The sequence below is a fragment of the Mycteria americana genome, chromosome 5 (assembly GCF_035582795.1).
Source record: "Mycteria americana isolate JAX WOST 10 ecotype Jacksonville Zoo and Gardens chromosome 5, USCA_MyAme_1.0, whole genome shotgun sequence".
Taxonomy (NCBI): domain Eukaryota; kingdom Metazoa; phylum Chordata; class Aves; order Ciconiiformes; family Ciconiidae; genus Mycteria; species Mycteria americana.
The window spans coordinates 27,600,829-27,620,555 of NC_134369.1; the positions used below are offsets into that span (position 1 = coordinate 27,600,829).

The 19,727-nt window shown below is 43.4% G+C and overlaps 1 protein-coding gene across 2 annotated transcripts in view; it reads left to right on the forward strand.

The window, feature by feature from the left end:
- The first annotated feature begins 1,355 nt into the window (after positions 1-1,355).
- TTC17 (tetratricopeptide repeat domain 17) overlaps positions 1,356-19,727 on the forward strand; it is a 63,292-nt gene continuing 44,920 nt past the window's right edge. Inside the window, exons 1-3 of one of the 2 annotated variants that reach the window (XM_075502527.1) lie at positions 1,356-1,586; positions 17,832-17,921; positions 19,476-19,645. In XM_075502527.1, coding sequence (XP_075358642.1) covers positions 1,371-1,586; positions 17,832-17,921; positions 19,476-19,645 — 476 coding nt within the window. In that variant the 5' untranslated portion in view covers positions 1,356-1,370. The remainder of the gene's footprint in view (positions 1,587-17,831; positions 17,922-19,475; positions 19,646-19,727) is intronic. The other variant, XM_075502526.1, reaches the window with a different exon arrangement.

Sequence of the window (19,727 nt, forward strand, 5' to 3'; positions counted from 1 at the left end):
CGTTTTGTGTTGGCTTAGTAAAAGGGTACTGTAGTACCCTTTTGTTTTAGTGACTTACTCCTTAGATTGCTATAGATGTATCAAGCTGTTTGCCACTAAGGAATAGATCTTAGCAAGACTGCATTAGCTGTTTCAACTTTTTAAGTAATTCAACTTTTAAATGCAAAATTTTTTGTTAGGAATTTAAATATTCAGCAAAAGCTGCATGTCATACATCTCACTTGGGAGTTATGTGAAAAGGAGTCATTCATTGTCTTACTCAACCTCCTAGATGGTGACAGTGCAATAAAATTTGTTAGTATCTTATCATAGAGCAAGAGTGACTTGGAGTGGCAGCTTGGTTTTTTTGGTGAAATCTGTAATATGCCTGAGTGAAAACTGTGGCAGCAGTAAGGAACTATCATTATCGTAGGAGTATGTTCTCTATGCTGAGAGAAACGGAATCCCTTGCTTTAGTTTAACCACTATGACACCACTTGTAAACTTTTTTTTTCTTGTTTCTACTTAATGGGTTTGAGTTACATGCAAATTCTACTGTTTCACAGGCTCTGGGAAGTCCAGTGTCCTCAAGAAGCAGAACTGTTGGCAGCTTGCTTGCAAACTTAGAAAGGTCGAATAGACCAAAGTTTGAATTTGGCAGCTTTTAGATCTCATTCAGGACTGGGGAAACAGGCTGCCATTGCCGGGTTGGTATTTACCATTAACTGGAATAGGAAATGAAAAGTTTAGATTCTTCTTTGTAACTGAAAGCATTACAAGGAAAAAGGAGTGATGAGTCAACCAGCTCTTCAGTGAACTGGCATTAACTGTGGATAGCTGCAGGTAGTTTGGTTTGATTTGGGCAGGAGGCTGTTTCCTCGAGCTGTAGTGGCAAACGTTTCAGCATGCACTAGACAGAATTTTTTTTTTTTTTTTAATGAAAAGCGTTCGCTGCGCTGCTTGTTGGCATTTAAAGTCGGCCTTGAGCTCCGGACAGCGGCTCTGCCGTTACCCGTGGCTGCTTGAAGTGCAAAGAGGCTCAGTTAACCGCACTCGGCTTCCCCGACTGGGTTCGGTGTGCGTGGAGCAGTCGGTAACGCAGTGCTGCAACACGGAGCCCCCTCCCGTGCCTCGGCTCCTGGCGCGGGCGGTGCCGCCGCCATCCGGCCCCCTTCGCCTTGTGGCTGCCGCGGCTGCTGCCGCGCGGTGGGGCGGACGCGCAGCTCCGGCCGTTAGGCTCCCGGCGCCGTCTGAGGTAGCAACCCGGGGCCACCCGGTTTGCTAGCGAGGAAACCGGGGCCGCCCCAGAGCCTGTCCCCGCCCCTGCCCCTGCGGAGAGGCGGCCCCCCCGCAGCGGGAGGCACCGCCTGCTCCGCCCTCCCCCTCCCAAAATGGCGTCGAGAGCGGTTCCGGTTCCGGGTGGTGCGGGCAGGCCGGGATTGGGGAAGATGGCGGCGGCAGGAGCGTCCGGGCGGGGCGGGCTGGGTCGAGCGTGGGTCTTCTCCGGCTGGGCCCTGGGCCTGTGCTCGCTGCTGGCCTCAGGGACGCGGCCCGCCGCTGCCACCACCCACTGGGTGGTCACCGAGGATGGGAAGATCCAGCAGCAGGTGAGGGGCGCGGGGAGGTGGCCACCGCCGCCTGTCCCGGCGGTCGCGGGCCGCTGCGGCGGCAGGGAGAGCCCCTGCCCGCATTGCCGTTCACCCTCAGCCCCAGCCTGCCCCGAGCTGTGCGGCGGGAGGACGGGGCCTGTTGGCCCGGTGCGAAGCCCCGCCGGTCCGAGAGCCGCTGCAGCCAGCCGGGCGGCGGTGGCGGGCGCTCCCGGCGGCCCCGGCCCAGGGGTCTCCCGTGCGAGCTGGCGTGGCTCGCGAAACGTGGCTCGAAGTCGCCGGAGCCCCGGGGTGAGGCGGCGGGGAGGAACGGTCGGTGGGGCTGAGCGAGCCGAGGGCAGATTTTAACTGGAACCGTGGTTCGAGCGGCAGTGGTTCGTGCTTACCTGCAGCCTCCCTGAAAGCCTCCCGCTCTCTAGGCCGTGCTGCTGAGTAAGCACGAAGCTGGGGTCCTGCTTGGGTCGCGAAGGCAGCAGGACCTCGACCCTCGCCCGCAACGCGCGCTGCGACCGTCCCGTGGAGTTGGGAGCCCTCCCAGCGCCGGCGGTGGCTGCGCTGCCCTTCGCCGCGCAGCTGGTGCCGTCCCCGGAGCGCCCCGCGGGCTCCCTCGCCGTGGCTGGCGCAGCCCGGGTTGCGAATGAGTTTGCGATTTTTCACATCCCCGCCGCCCCCGCCCCGGCTGCTTGTCGTTGCTTCTGGAAGTAAGAAGGAGAAACGGTGCGGTGTCTGCTTGGTGCAGAAGCACATGCGTGCCCCGTTCTGCGGCGATTTTGTGGGTTTAGTCAAAGCGTCTTATTTTGATGCTGGGTTGCGTGTCACGTTCGCGAAGTGGCTTTTTCTTACTTGCTTTGCTCCCTCTTTGTTGCAAGGGGAACAACAGCGGAAATCCACTTTCATGTCAGATCTGCTTTGCTCTTAAGCAGAACTGCTAGATCGGTTTCCCTCTGGAGTGGAAGAGTTAATCGCTGTAGCAAGCAGCGTGGCCTTCCCCCCATAAAAAAAAGACTATCTGTTAACATCACCTTCGTTTTGTGAGAATTTGTGGTGGAATCTCCTGTCAGAAAGCGTGAGGTTCCTCAGACGGGTGGAACTGGCTTTCTCTGCAGGAAGCCCCTGCTGTCTTTATGGCTTTCAGGCACTTCAGCTGTCTGCGTGAATCCAGGCACTCTCTCACCCTAGTTAATCATAAATTAATGAATGACAACACTTCCAGTGCTATCCTCGCCTCCTTTTCCCACTTTATGTAGCAGGGAAGTGGTGAGAGCATATGATAATGGTCTGAAAGCATCTGTGTGTGTATGTTAATTGTGTATTATCAAATTTGGGTGAAGTGTTGATTTTGATTATTGCATGAAAAGCAGCTGTGACTTGAAAAAATCTAATTAGCTAAAATGACTGGAAAATCTGATTAGCTAAATTCAGCACTGATTTTAAGAAATGTTTTTTATTATGTCAGTTAACTGATGGTATAGGTAGAAACTTTCACTGTACTACTGCTATACAGTAAGCTGTTCTGTTATGGTTACCAATGCTTTCTAAGCAGGGGCATTCCCATGTTCCACATATAAAGTACTCAAAGTCTATAGCAGAGGTAATAAAATAGTATCTATGGAGTAACTTCTCTTACCTGCACAGTCAAAATTAATCCATTCATTTCCAGCAAGGAAACCCAAATTATAAATATGGTATTACTTGGAATATGAGGAGCCAGATTCTTCAGTAGCTGGGATGTAGTGCTGCTAATTGCCCAGTGGGTTTTTTGTAGTAAGGTGTATTTCAGCATCTGTTACTGTCATCTCTCTGGCTCTTCTGAAAATGATACTTACATTTGTGGTTATTGCCATTGCCATCCCTGCAGAGCACCTCTGAATTTCATTTTTTCCACTTATTTGTATTTTGGGGAATGACAAGAGTGGGCATTTTCTAAAGTGAACTTGAATGTTGTTTTAAATGCCAAAATGTTATTGTGGTTTAATAGTTAGCAGCAAAACCAGCAGATAATCTCCATTGTCCAGCAATAGGAAGGAATTATTATTGTCCTACTCTACACTGCACTGGTGTGGCCCCACTTTGAGTACTGTGTGCAGTTTTGGGTGCCTCAGTGTAAGAAGGACGTCAGACTATTAGAGTGTGTCCAGAGGAGGGTGACCAAGATGGTGACAGGTCTCGACGGTAAGACTTATGAGGAGCAGCTAAGCTCACTTGGTTTGTTCAGCCTGGAGAAGAGAAGGCTGAGGGGTGACCTCATCACAGCCTACAGCTTCCTCAAGGGGAGCAGTGGAGGGGGAGGTGCTGATCTCCTCTTTCTGGTGACCAGCGATAGGACACGAGGAAATGGAATGAGTCTGCATCACGGGAAGTTCAGATTGGACATTAGGAAAAGGTTCTTCACTGAGAGGGTAGTCGGTTGCTGGAACAGGCTCCCCAGGGAAGTGGCCAGGGCACCAAGCCTGTCAGAGTTCAAGGAGTGTCTGGACGATGCTCTTAGTCATATGGTTTAGTGTTAGGTAGTCCTGTGAGGAGCAGGGAATTGGACTTGATGATCCTTATGGGTCCCTTCCAACTTGAGATATTCTGTGATTCATTGGCAATGAGATGCTTCATAATTGATTTATCAGTTCACTGGTAGAACCCCAATATTCCAAAATATTTGAGCTATCCTTCTCCTAATATGAAGACCTAAGTAGTTTTTAACAGGACATAAGTCTAAAATTTCCCTGCAGAGCATCTCTTTGCTTTAATTTTTCAGAATATTCTTTTTTAAGTTGGTATTTGTCATGAGAACTTGTATTTTTACCAGTACACTTAGCCATTCAATCCTTCTCTCCAGCTATTTCTACTTCATGCATTTTCAGTACGGCTTTTGTCCACATTCGTCTCAAACTCTTTGGCTGTGCAGCTTCTTGTGTTTCTCTGCAGCATCTGGCGTTTCAGCTTCTCAGTGTGTGTAGAGCATTGCCTGTCATCAGCTCCTCTACTAGTTCTAATTAATCTACTCTTGTTTTGTAGAAAAATACTGTGGCATCACGTTTTTCCATAGTACTCTAGACGACTCCTTTGAATGTCCAAGTATCGATCCATTGTGCTAGTTCTTGCTGCTTGCACAGCTGCCCAAGTTTGAATTTTGAAGCACCTTACCTACTAGAAGACAGCAGCGTAAGTCAAGACTTGTGTTGGGAATAAGCTTCAGCTGCTGCTGTTTCGGACACAATAACCTACGTAGGGTCACAGAATAACGCTGCCTGCCCTACAGCTCAAAGCAGGGCCAACTAGATCTGGTTGCTGAGGGCCCTGCCTGGCTAAATTTTGCATCCAGGGGTGAGGATTTGATGACCTTGCTGCGCACCTGGTCCAGTGGTTGACTGCCTTCAGTGTGAAATTTTTTCATCTTTTCTAATCAGAATTTCCCATGTAGCAACAGATGTACATGTCTTTCACTGTCACATCTCAAGAACAGTTTGGCTCCATCTTCTCTGTACCCTGCCTTTAGGAAGCTGAAAACAGCAGCAATATCCCCCTGCAGCTGAGCCAGCCTGCTTCTCTCAGCTGCTCTGTGTTATGTGGTCCAGGCCCCTCACCACCTCGAATATGCTTTGCTGGCCTTGAAACTGGGGACAGAGAGCTGAAGCAGGTGAACTCTCACAAATGCCTGGTGGAGGGGGATGATCACTCCCCTTGCCCTGCTGGCTCCAGCCTTGCTGCTGCAGCCCAGGATGCAGTTGACTGCCTCAGCTGCAAGGGCACGCTGCTGGCTTGTCTCCAACTTTTTCCCCACCGGGGCCCAAGTATCCTTTTCTGCAAAGCTGTTTTCTGTTCAGCCCCAGCCTTTCCTGCTGCACAAGGCTATTGCATCCCAGGCGCTGGGTTTGCTCTTGCCATTGTTGACTTCACGAGGTCCCTGTCAGCCCGTTTCTCCAGCTGTCTCTCTAACCTGCCCTCCGCTGTGGCCACCCCCACCCCGCGTTTGCATTGGACGCTAAGCTTGCTGAGGTTCTTTTTTCCCCTGTTGTTAGTAAAGACATTAAACAGTGTTGGCCCTAGTATTGATCCCCAAGGGATGCTGCTGGTGACCAGCCACTGTTGGACTTTGCACTGCTGATCGCAACCCTTCCAGCACAGCAGTCTCTGACTGGAAGTGGCTAATACTGTCTGGTGGCTAAGAGTGGTGGTATTAATTAGCATTTATATTATTTAATTTTAGAAATATTAGCATTCTCAGTCTGAAACACATTTTTAAAGATTGTCACCTTTTTACAGAGGGACAGGCTTAATCTTCACTTGGACTACCTCAGTTTATCTGAATGAAGCCCATATAATTGATTAAGATGTGGGCAAAACTTAAGTGGTAGTAAGACCCAGACATTTACCCTGCTAAATGAGGCACTAGCTGTGGATGTCTGGATAAGCACCAGTGACAAGTGACTTCCCTGCAGCTTTTAGTTTGCTACTGTGAACATTGTCTTCCTTGTTACCAAAGTGCACTATGGATGAGGAGCTGAAAGCAGAAGTTACAGATTCTGGCCCATATACAAAATATAATAGCCAGAATCTGTTTGAGGGGAGGAGGGTGAGAATATTCTGTGTTATTGCCCTAAAATCTCCACTAGCTGTTTCTCCTTATAGTGCAGCAAGGGTGTAAGCCTTTAACATCAGACTCCATTCAAGTGAGATTGATTTTTCTGTCGCGTAATACAGCTAGCAGTACCCTGACTGAGACTTCAACTGGAGTTCTTAGTGGTATAACAAGCTGGCAGGGGTGGCAAAATTAAGGCAAACGAAACAATTTTCTGTGTATCAGCAAGGTGTCATCTAGTAAATGGGAGTGCTTGCTAAGTAGGCCCTGCTGTTCCAGTTTCTAGTGAACATTTCTGAATGATGAAACAAATTAATTCCCAGCAGTGCATGTAGCATTTCGTTGTCTCAGTAAGCCATCAAGAGAAAAGCCATCAAGCTGTATCTGTTGCTCTAGTAGCCTGTTTTCAGGTCAAATACATCATTCTGTGGATCAGTTCATATTATTCTTTTGGTCTGAGTCCACCTTCGAATGTGTGTTCCTTCAAAGCCAGGGACTGAGTAATTGTCTCTCTAATGAGATTATATCTGCTCAGTGCACGTGTTTATAAGCCTTCTCATTTCACAACTCGCAGTATAAAGTTCAGGCTAATATATAACTGATTTTAGACAGTGCTTGTCTGCCAGTAGGGAAACTAGCCACTCTACAGAAAAACTAGTGTACTTCAAGAGAAGAGAGAAACTTGGCGTAAAGAGAGGACAAACAAATGACAGATTAAATGCAATGCAGGAAGCAGTTTCAGTAGTCATTTATAGCTTTACTGGTGGGGACCAGCTGCTATCATCTCTGAGACCTGACATATCAGAGCTGAGGTAGGGTCTTTCTAAAGATCCCTTGATGGAGGCGATTAAAGCCAAACAAGCTGGCGGGGACTCAAAGGACTGCCTTTATGTGGACTACTATAAACACTGAAAAAGTTAGTTCTGAGTAACTAAACTAAAAGAAGCAAAGAAACTTCCCAGGCAGATGGTCTAAAGCGGGACTAGGGAAGTGTTGCCAGGAGCAGAGAGCCTCTGGCAAGGAATCTGAGTTGGCAAAAAGTTGTTTTGTTTTTAATGCACCGTCATGTGTTTTGAAGTTTGTTAGAGAAGATCTGGAGAAGAGAGTGAACGAGCAATGCTGGTTAGCCTGCTAGGGTGTAAGAAGGCTAGCTGCTCAATAAACGTGACATCTGAATTTCATGCAGTGCAGTAGTGTGCTTAATTCTGGCTTAGTACAAGTAAAGAGGGGACACATTACCTAACAGTTGTTCGTTTGGTTGTGGATTTGAATGCAAGTGTGCCTCAAGTTGCAGCAAGGCAAGATGATTCATGGATGGCTTTTAGAGTTGGTTAATGCATTACTGATGTCTATCATCTGACTGCATGTGTATGCTAACAGGTTGAGATGAGAACAGTGGTCCATACGCTCAAGACTAGAGGAAAAGCAGCCATCCAAAACCAAGGAAAGCTGAAAATCTAGTGCAGCCAAATAAAAAGCTATCTGCTGCTTACAAAAGCATCTTCTGCAATATATTAAGCTGTCACTCAGTCCTATCTTGAAAATGACATGGGGATGTTTGCTTTGCTCTTTCTCTAAAGGTTAGTTTGCTTGGCCGTATGACCTCTTTCTTGACTGAATTTCTTATCCTTCCAAGTCTGTTGTGTGCTAAACAAACAAACAAAAAAAATTGTTCATTCTTGTTGAAGTGTGCAACAGACCATGCCTTCCCCAAAACAGTTGCCAGTGCCTCTTTATGAGTGTGTGCAAAGAGACCTAAGCTGGAGGTTGGTGTAAGTCTACTGCAGTTCATTAGATGTCATCCAACCCCAGGGTGACAAGCTGAAGCATGATGGTTTTGAAGCATAGGTCGGCTTATCTTCAGGAAAAGGGAAACTTTTTAAAGTTTAATCTGTTTTAAAACTTTTCTCTTGATCACCAAAAGACTGGGATTTAGGCCTTCCTCTAGTGTAAAAAATAATAATTTTTAAAAAAAACTTTCACTTTAAATGTTCTGCCTTTTCATAAGTATATTTGAAAAGTTTGAACCTGAACATTTTATGTAGTGAATGGCTGAGATGCTTAATGTCCTTGTCCCCAATGGGATGCTGCTGACCTAGAACTGTACTTCACCAGTGCTGCCTGCTCTCAGGGGAGCGCAGCCTCCGTCTTTCTGTAGCAATGTGAAGGTCATGGCTAGATCCAAATTTGATAAAAACAGGCCTTGTGGTAGCCTGTATGTGGAGTACAGTCAGAAATGCAAATTTTTTGTTCTTTGGGGAAGTGGTGGAGGAAAAGTAGCTTTCACCGTTCTCAACTCAGCAGTGAAAGATTTGCATCTGAGGTGCAGGAGCTAAGAGGCAGATCCGAAGGGCTGCTGAAATACAGCTGTCAGTGCCCATACCCCTCGCACCTGCCACCGTCTAGCAGGTAACCTTATGCCAGGTTTTGACTGCTGACAGCAAAGCCTCAATACAAAAATGTCTGGATTTAGCCCAGCATAGGAATATACGCCGAGATAGTTCAGTTTGTAAGTTCAGAAAGCCCCAGCGGTGGCTCTCACCGTGTGTAGGCACTGTGTCCTGCCTGCTCATCCACTCCTGGTGTTTCTGTACAACCTTTGTCCTCTGGGCACAGCGTGGCTCCCAGGTCCCATTTCTCTTAGCATCCTTACACTTCGATTTCCTGGCCTCTCATCCTGTTTTCCGTCACTTCTAAAATAAGGATAGGACAAACTGACAAGATTATACAAATCAACTGTTCAAAACTGATTATTCTGTCCTGAAAGCTGTGCTTGGTGCCTGGCATGCCTTCCCCATATTGTGAGCTTCACAGCAAAAGGATAGCCTGGAAGTGGCCCAAGCACATGTTTGCATGAAGGCCTCATCAAAGCCCAAAGAGCAAAGTCAGCGGGACTGTGAAATCCACTGTTATTTCATGTAGCTGAACTCTCTTACATTTAAAGCTGAATCCCTAACTGTTACTAACTGGTTAGGAAATGAGAACCATGGTATAAAATGCCTGCCTTAAAAATACATCACTGGATAAAGTCATTTCCCTTAAAGTTTAACCAGAAAAAACTAATGGGTTGTCTGCTGTTTGTTTGCTGAAGAAATTACATGTCATGGTTTAACCCCAGTCGGCAACTAAGCACCACGCAGCTGCTCGCTCACCCTCCCCCTGTGGTGGGATGGGGGAGGGAATCTGAAGAGCAGAAGTAAGAAAACTTGTTGGTTGAGATAAGAACAGTTTAATAATTGAAATAAAATAGTAATACATTGTAATGAAAAGGAAAACAAGAGAGACAGAGGAACAAAACCCAAGAAAAAAACCAAATGATGCAACGGCTCACCACCTGCCAACCGACACCCAGCCCATCCCTGAGCAGCAATCACTGCCCCTCGGCCAACTCCCCCAGTTTATATACTGGGCATGATGTCCTATGGTATGGAATATCCCTTTGGCCAGTTTGGCTGTGCCCCCTCCCAGCTTCCTGTGCACCTGGCAGAGCATGGGAAGCTGAAAAGACCTTGACTAGTGTAAACATTACTTAGCAGCAACTGAAACACCAGTGTGTTATCAACATTATTCTCATACTAAAATCCAAAACACAGCACTATGTCAGCTACTAGGAAGAAAACTAACTCTATCCCAGCCGAAACCAGGACATTACTGCTCGGGGTTAACCTTTTTTAGGTATCTTGTAAGTCTAATTAGTATTTTTCTTTTTCTGTACTTTCAACACTAGAACACTTAATATTTTTAGGATTTGGCAGTAAGCAGGCACCAGCAGGAACCAGTCTGCCTTTATGAAAACAAGTACTTGTTCATTACAGATGTATATGAGTGATCTCTCCATCTCTTGTTTTGATTCAACTGAGTGTATGGCTGGCATCTGTTTTGCTCCTGTAGAATATAAACCTTAGCTAGAATATACACGTTGGAAATTTTTGTACCTTTAAGTATGACCAACAACACATTGCAGACAAGTGGTGTTAGAAATAAAGTCTTGTTTCCCTTTGTATTTAAATCTGTTATCTATGATATTCATAGCTGGTGTGCTCTCTGGAAGTGATCTCATTTGAGCAGACCTATTCAATGATACTGCAACTTTGTTAGTTCTGATGTTTGAAGTGCTACAAGTGTTTAAAATTTCTGTTTTCCCTGTAGTGCAGCTACTCTTAATAATATCCAGACACCTAATGATGTTTGTTAACAGATTCTGCAGCTGTAAGCTTTTAAAGGGCTCAATACTTACTATAAAAACTCAATTCAACATCATTTTTCTGTGTGAATTTTTCAGTGACATCCCTTGGAACAAGTATCTTCTGACACTCCCTGCTTATCATTTGGATAAGCCAAAGCATATATTTTCCAGTTTGTAGCTTGTCTTGCACTGAAACCTATACAGAATTTTTTGCAGCTTTTTCAGAAATGCTGTGGTAGCATTATGTTAGAATGTAGCATATCTCAAGACAGAAAGAATATACCAAAAGGCAAACATAAGTTTTTAGATCCTTCGCTCCCACTTGGGACTGCAAGGAGTTCCAGCCTGTTTGTGTGGGAATTGCTTTCATTTTGCAAGTACAGTGACAAAAGATCCACTATCTATAAAACAAGCCTATAAAACAAGTATGAGGAGCCCATTTTGCTGTACGCCATCATTTGATGTAGTATCTTTTCCAGCTTCTTTCTGTCATAATCTGCCTCCTGCATGTAGTAGAATGGTTTTAGGATGTGCAGAGGCACTAACAGCTGTTCAGATTTTGGTGTTCCTTGCCTCAGTTAATAGTGGGATTTCCACAGTACTTTAAAAAAAGCCTTACCTAAAAATAGTTAACTGAGGCATTCATTGATCCTCGTTTTAAAAATGTACTTCCTGGTGCAATGTAACTGGATCATGGGGAAAAATATACTGGAAGGTTTGGCAAAACTTACAAGTCTAATTATTCAGAGACTTTGATATATGCAGGTAACACAGGAGACACTCTAAAACTTCAGGGTTTGATTCAACTCCGATGTCCTTTTTTTTGTTGTTACACAAATTCTGTGTGTTTCTTGCTGAATCAGGTTCTTGGTGTACTTTGTGACAGTGAATACATTTGAACTGTGCTTTATAAAGAAACTTTCACCTTTGGGCAAAGTTGAACAGAGAACACTTATTCTAAAAGTGGTTTACTGGCAGGCTTTCTGCAGTGTAGCTATAGTAGCCATCAGAGGTTCAAGGAAAGCTTTTTAGCACTATTTGTTTCCTGTTTACTGTGTTTGAATTTAAGTCAGATTCTTGCATTTCAGGTACTTCATCTTGAATGTCACAGTTTCAGCACTTTGGAGTAAATGAAGAGTAAATGGAGTAAAAGAGTAAATGAATGTGGTGCTTTGCCATCAGCCTAACACTTTGAGTTAAAAATGAGTAAGTTGGAACAAGCATCTGTTCTGGTGCAGGAGTCTCCACCACTCTTCTCACCACGAGGCTGTAAGTGCTCTGCAGGTTGATGTCTGTTCCATTTCATCCCAGCAGAGTCTTGTGGGGAGTTGCTTACATTTTGCAAAAGATGAGCTAAATCACAATATCCGTCTGTTTTTCACTCGTCTGACTCCCCTAATCAGGTGATGAGGCACAACAGACTTTGCATGAAGGGGTAAAGGATCTGTGGTATTAGCAGGCCACTGTTCTATATCGCATAAAAGTGAAGCTACCATTTCTAATGCAATTTGAACTTATGGTGACATCCTCAGCTCCTGCCTTGAACATGACAGGAAGCATCAAATGTGAAGTGGTTTTTAACACTGGGGGTGTGTGTGTGTACCTGCAACTTTCTGTGTGGCAGGGAAGAAAGTGTAACACACTAAAGTGAGACCAAGTCCTGCCTAGCAGTGGATTCAATCCTAAGGTAAAAAGAAGCATCTGAGAACACCTGGGTATTTGATTGCAGCTGTTACAGTGTTGAAATAAAACATGACAGCTTTTGAAATAATACCTGCCCTCTAATAAGCTTTTAACTGTTGAAGTCAGGCCTATGCTAGTTTCCAGAGCAAAGTTTTGTTCTGTTTTCCTTACTAGTTAATTGTTTAAAAACTGACATTAAATGCAAATGCTGTACCACACACATCTTCATCAGTGCTTGGAACAAATACAAACTTTTCTTCATTCCAGCGGTCCCAGGACTGTATCGTCAGCAAGTCCGGTGAAGCTTAGTAAGACAGACGCCCTTTATTTCACAGCAGCAGGCTTTCAATACACAGTTATTTGCAAATACCTGAGCGGTTGTAGAAGAGGGGAGCTATGGTTATGATCTAGTAAATACATACCGTTTGTACCGTAAGATCATATGCAATTGTGGCTATAATGTGCTCTTTCCTCAAAGTGATCCAGTACCATTCACATTGCTTACTGTTTTCTATCCAAAGAAATGTTTTCTCTGGTGGATGCCATGAAGATGTAGTTCAGCTGTGCAAAGGCAACAGACATAAAAGAAAAACAAGTTGATATTTTATGCAGAACTTCTCTGGTGGAACTAGCCTCTTCTTGTTTTGTTTTAGATATTTTCTTGAAACTGGAGGCATTTCCACAACCAGATTGGTCTCTGGGACCAGATCGGACTATTAAATAGAGGCAGTGAGTGTCTGTAAGAGCACAAGCATGATGTGAGACTGAATGAAACCAGTGTCTTCTAAAATCTACCTAGAGTCTTTAGAGTATTTTTCTTGTGGGAAAGAAAGTGTGTAATCCAGAACAGTCTCCAGGTATCCATCAAATACATTTTATTTGGACCGTTGTATTTCTGACTAAAGAATCATTTGACAGGTGAGTGAAGCTCTGAGGGCTTTTCCAAATCTTCGGGTGTGTTGTCATCTCTGAATTTTTCTAAGCAGCAGCCCACATGAAATTTCTGGCTTGTCTTATATTTTTATTCAGGGTATAATTTTCTGGGTTTTGGGATGTGGCTGCACTGGAAAGCAGGAAGATGCTAGGTGGCACTTGAGCACGAGCAGCACCGGCAGCAATGACGGGGCAAAGCGTGAGCACCCAGGTGGCGAGCCCTGCAGGGCTCCGAGTGTGCGTTCTCGATTTCAGCATGTGCTGCTGCCCACTTATCTTTACTACTGCTGCTACTGTTACCTCTGCTGTGGAGGTTATGCAGATATTTTATCTTTCTTTGTGTCGTGGTTTAGCCCCAGCCGGCAGCTAAGCACCACGCAGCCGCTCGCTCACTCCCCCCTGGTGGGATGGGGGAGAGAATCAGAAGAGCAAAAGTAAGAAAACTCGAGGGTTGAGATAAGAACAGTTTAATAATTGGAACAAAATAAGAGTAATAATAATAATGAATTGTAATGAGAAGGAAAACAACAAGAGAGAGAGAGGAACAAAACCCGGAGGGCGGGGAATGATACAACCGCTCACCACCCGCCAACCGACGCCCAGCCAGTCCCCAGGCAGCGGCAACTACCCCCTGGCTGACTCCCCCCAGTTTATATACTGGGCATGACATCATATGGTATGGAATAGCCCTTTGGGCAGTTGGGGTCAGCTGTCCTGGCTGTGCCCCCTCCCATTTCTTGTGAACCTGGCAGAGCATGGGAAGCTGAAAAGTCCTTGACCAGTGTAAACACCGCTTAGCAACAGCCAAAACATCAGTGTGTTATCAATATTATTCTCATACTAAAATCCAAAACACAGCACTATATCAGCTACTAGAAAGAAAATTAACTCTATCCCAGCCAAAACCAGGACACTTTGCTACCTACTTGCTGTGCTAAATTCTTCATGAGATGGCATTACTGCCCTCAACGGCAAATGCAGTATTGGTGCTCTTCACAGCTGAGTAGGTCAGCTTTGTCTTTTTCCAGCTGTAGAAACGGCTGGCACTGTAAAAGAAAATGCGTTTGATCTGGGGAGGGATGTTGTAAAAAGGTGGATAATGAACCAGAAGTCTTGACAGTATTGCTGGCTGGATCTGAGAGGAACAGGTTGCAGTTTGAGAGCCACATGGCTGTGGCTATGGAGAGGGGGATGATGAAGTGCTCACCTGAGGCCAGTTCAGACTAGCCTGCTGATCTGGCTGTGAAAACTAATTGTTTTATCTTCTAAGTTATTTTTCAGCTGCGTTGGCTGGCCTGTTTCTCAGTGGAACTATAAAATTACAGGTAGTAAGAAAAGGGAGAATTTCCCTACTTGGCAGCAGGGTGATTTTTTGGATCAGTCTAAGCAGAACAGGAAATTGCACTTCAAATTCTATGAAATTCTTAAGTTTGAGCACCATCATCCTCCAAACTGTTGCCTCTTGAAGGCCAAGTTGGCATTATTTTCCTCATTTGCAAGCATGATATTATAAGATCTCCTGTGGTTTTCAATTAAGAATCCATTTTCCTTTGTGTCATATAGCATTTTTTGTAGATCTGAATGCTTTTTATTTCCTCAGTTATCATTTTGTAATGCTTTCATACTGTAAATGTATAAACTGAAGAGTATAAGAACTGATACAGTATATTCAGCTCACTTACAAGCTGCCAAAAGTGCTCTGAACGCACTGGATGTGCTGGCTCAAGTTTCCTCTGCAAACCTTGCATGATTGTCCAGTGTAGCTGCTTAATTTTTCCATTCATATTCTTTTTCTGAGATTATTGCACCTAAAATGGATTTTTATTTTTAGGAGCTAATAATGGTCTTTACTCTGATAATTTCTTGCAGTGGAAGTCTTGAACTTTCAGAGTCAGAAATGATCAAATGTAAATAAATGTAAGGTTGGATTTACTACTAAGTTTTGGTTTTACAGCTTTTTGTTTATACACTGCATTGGTCTTAAAAAGATTAACCTTAAAAAAGATAACCTAAAAAAAAAAGATAACCTTAACTACTAAGGTTATTTAATAATATTGACTTTCTACTAGGTTGAAGGGTTTTGCTATTATTAGAAAGTGCTTGTTTGCTGGTAACAAACTGGGGTCAGATGTGGAAATGAAACTCTGAAGACTAAAGAAAAGTATCATGCATGCTGCTTAACTTGAGGTGATTTCCTGGTGGATTGATATAACTTAATGAGTGAATTCAGCAACATTGCTGTTTGATTCTTGTTGTTACTTTGATTTTTGCTGCCAGGTAATAGTTGATAGGAATTTGGTACTTGTTGTGTTGCTTTTCTGTCAACCTGTGCACGCTGGATTGGTAACATACCACTCCAAATTCCCAAATGCTAAATTCAGACCTAACTCTCATGAGACTGTTTTATCGAAAGTTAAAACCAGAAGCTATCCCTGAATATCATTCTGTTTCTAAGTGAATGATAAGCCAAAATCCTTCATCTTTCAGAATGAGGCTTTCTAAATGGTGATGCCTGCATAACTTCCTGCAAAAAATCACTCCCCAGATGCAGTTTGTTACTGAAAATGGACCTGATAGTTGACTTTGCTCTCAGTGACTGTGTAGTATCATGCAAGTAGCCTTTGGATGTCAGAGAAACAGTGCTATTTTGGAATGGGCGAGTAAGCACTTCAAACACAGTAAAACTTACCCTTATTTTCTTTGCAAATTCGTCTCTTATTTGCTTGCACATACCACAGTAGTTTCTGTAGCAAATGAGGCACAAACAAGTGCTACATTCAGTGCATAACTCTGGTTTTGTGTGCAACCAGTTCAGAGGGAGGTGGGGCCTATAGGAGGAAGTATGAAATATGACTGTAAGTAAAATGCTGTAGACTTTAATACTTCAACTAACAACTTCATTAGGTTTTTTTGATATGGTATTTTCTGTGCTTCTCTGGATCATTGCGGATATTTGGTCACCCTTTATTAGCAACAGTTAAATCCATAATCTCCAAATTCATAGTGTAAAAATTAACTGGTGTCAGTAGCACCTATTATTTTCTATTCATCTGGTGATATAAGAGAATTAATTTGCTAAGGCAGAAAATGAGTTACATGTAAGTATCTGGACTCTGTAGGTAGCCACCCACCAAAATGGCTCCATACTAAAAGAAGCAGTTCAGCTTTTGATTTGGAAAGGAATACTTAGCCAAATTTAGCCAAAACCACCCTTAGGCCCTTAGGGGTTTTTTTTTTGGAGGGGGGGCATAAAAGGAACACATGTTTTCATCTTAGAGGATAGGATCCTCACTCAGTAGGGAGGCTTGCAAGGAATGTAGACTTCACAGTCAGTAGTCCAAAGGAAGTAGATTTGAGCTGCTTATGTGACCCACAGCCAAGAGAACATGGCCCAAGGTTTAACCTGTTGAGAGGACACATTAAAATGACCAGGAAATTTGCTGCTGTTCTGCTGGAGCTGCAGTTCTCTGCAATAAAAGAGAGTCCCAGTAATGTCTCCAAGTTGTTTGGAAAGTTGACAAAAAATGGAGAGCTGGAGCTCAGGAAGTTCTCCTGCACATGTATATATGGCAAACTTCTCCATTAAATTATAATGTCACCAAGTTTGGACAGATATCATGGCGGTGGACAGCCCATGTAGAGGTATCAGTGCTAACACACAGGTAGTGCTTACCTCTTTATGCAGCAGCTAGTTCCATATCCTGAAAGCTTGAATGGAAACTGAGCAGATCCAGGAGCATCTTGGTGTAGACCATCTACCATAACAGTCATTATGTTAAAAATGCAAGATCTTTCTGTCCTTGTCACCCTTCGTCCTTTCATCCTGTCATCACATACTCCTGTCCATTTCCTTGCTTCTGTTCTCATACTCATTGAATCCTCTGTGAGCCAATTTAATTTACTAGTTCAGATAAAGCAACCGATAGGGGATTACGTCCTGTTCAACTACTGAGTTTGGGTTAGCTCACAAGAGAGCCTGGTGGGCACCAGAGCTGACATGCCGGACTAACTGGTATCGCACTGACAGATTGGAGGAAACAGGGCTGGAAGCCTGGAGGTGAGCCTTTCAGTGTGGTGAGCCTTTGGATCAGCTTAGCTGCTCATACACCACCTTCTTGACTGTAGTGACTTTCCCCCACCCAGTCAGGCAGCAGAATTGATTTGGCATGGGGACAAGGCTGGGGTATTTCAGCTGTGGAGTGAAGTGCCATAGCTTACTGAGCCCAGTTAGGGAGTACTAAAGGTCTGGCAAGTAACCACTCTTGTCTGTGATTTACCTGTAGCGTTGCTCTTCATTGAGCTGCCAACTCCTGTGCATAGCTATGGAAGCTGTAGCACAGTCTTCTGTAACAGAGTTTTCAGTCTTCATTTGCTTACCTCTTGATTTTGTTCATTTACATCTTAATCCTGAAGGCAATAGATCTTAATGCTAGGCTGGTGTGTTAAAGCAGTTGCACGGAGGAGTTGACTTGAAGCTGAAGTACTTTATGCTTATTGAGGGACATGATGGAGGAATTTTAAAGCTATAAAAGAAAATAGGTTTTTGTGATTGCAATTTAAGGTATCTAGTATTTCAGCAGTACGTACTCTTAGTAATGTTTGTTGTGAGAAATTTACTTGCCTCTTATGCTTAGAATTTGTGTGCCTGAATAAACTAAAATAGGTTTAAAATTAAAGCATGGTTTGAATTGGATTCTCAAATAACGATGTTATTTGGGTACAGATTTAAATTATGGACATATTATGAATGCTGAGTGGACAGAAGACCTCTGAACAGACAAACTGTCTTGAATGAACATAACTTCTTACCTTTTAAAATCGTGCTAATTAGGGAATGTCTTACATGATGGACTGTTGAAATGTCTTGCAGGTGGATTCACCAATGAACTTGAGGAACCCACATGATTTGGTAATACTAATGAGACAAGAAACAACAGTTAACTACCTCAAAGAACTGGAGGTAAAGCATAATGTTAAGTACTAACTAATTTCTGAAAATAGAGAATTTTTTTCACAGGCTTTTTAGTGATAGATTTAGATGGGGAATAGAAGTCATTATCTGGCATAATTCTGCTTCAGTGAAAGAATGAAGAATTCTTCAGATCTCAAGAATTTTGTGCCTCAAGTTTACTCAACTGATTATCATTGTCCCCAGTTGCATCATTCCCTGTTGTTATCCATAAAAACTAACATTTTTAAGTAAAGTCACTTAGGCACTGGATTCTGTTGCTGACTACTATTCCAGAAGAATACAGAGCAGGTCACCTCTGTTTTTCTTCAAGCCCATTTGTTGAAAAAGGGTCTGAGAACACCCTTCTGAAAAGGGCTTTAGTGGACTTCAAACTGATAACTTAAACTGAAGTTTAAATATAATATGGGCTGGGCAAGCTAACAGCTCACAGCCTTTCTTCTGGCCATGCACTCCTTTCTCTTGTGCCAGCTTTGGTTTTGTCAGATTAGCATAACTAGCTAACTGGGAAGTTAGATGTGCACCAGAGGTAGCTTTAGGTGAATGGGAGAAGTGGAAGGGAGGAAAAAAGGCAGGACTGCCCTTTGTGTGGCTGTATTCAGCCAGTCTTTCTCATGGAGGTATACTCATTTTCGTGGTAATGGACATTTTAGCTATGGATGCAACAATAGTTGTAAGCTTTTCAGGACATGGGTTATGGGTTTGGAAATTACTAATGTACAATTTGTGGCATACAAATGACTTTCAGCAGAAGTTATCTATTGTAAGATCTTGCACAAGTTGCTACTACTGTAAATCTCTAGTATTGCGTAGTAGCGTGTAATCAAATATGTATGGCTTTAATTAAAAATGGAAATTTTCTTCTCATTTCACATATACAAATCCTTATGATATTTAATGGGGTTTCAATTTGCAGATCTAGGTGAGAATTAAATACGGCTTATTGTGCTGGGCAGATTGTTAGTCCATTCACTGCTCATAGTAATCAATACCTATGAGCTTTATGGCACGAAAGGTAGGTCCTAAGGCACATCATAAGCTGATCTGTAGGAATTAGTCTCAATTCTTGCATTAGCCTGCCACCTCAGTTGTACTTAGCACGCTGAATGGTTAAGAAGTTGATTTTGTTTGCAGTCTCTAATATTATTTCCATGAGGTCTGACGGTGGAGGAAAAGGGTCCAAATACGGAAAAGTTGACGTATTGTTAACAACTATTTCTTCTTTTTCTGAATAGCCTACCGTGGATTTGGAATGCTATTAGCCCTCTTTTTAGGTACAGCGGGAGAAATAAGGTACAGCGGGAGAAATAAGGGCCTGTTCAAGTCATATTATCTCTAATGAAAGTATTTATATTCCATCTAAAGCAAAAAATTTCCTATAGATGTTATAAAATACAAGGAAATACTCCCAAAATTTGAGGAAAGTGTTTTAGATTTTTTTCGAATGGACTTTAAGGAAAAAGTTGGACGGTTCAACTTCTAGCAACTGTGGAGTTTGCTTTCATCAGTATACATTCTTCTGTTTCCTTTTTTTTATTCCTACAGAAACAGTTAGTTGCTCAAAAGATTCATATAGAGGAAAATGAGGACAGAGACACAGGGCTGGAACAAAGGCATAATAAAGAGGATCCGGACTGCATTAAAGCAAAGGTGCCCTTGGGGGACCTAGATCTATACGATGGCACGTACATCACCTTAGAGAGCAAAGATATCCGGTAATAAGATGTTTTGTATTTTAAGATTTTTACTGAATAAAAAATCAACAAAACCTCTAAATGCAAGTAAAAAGAAAACTGC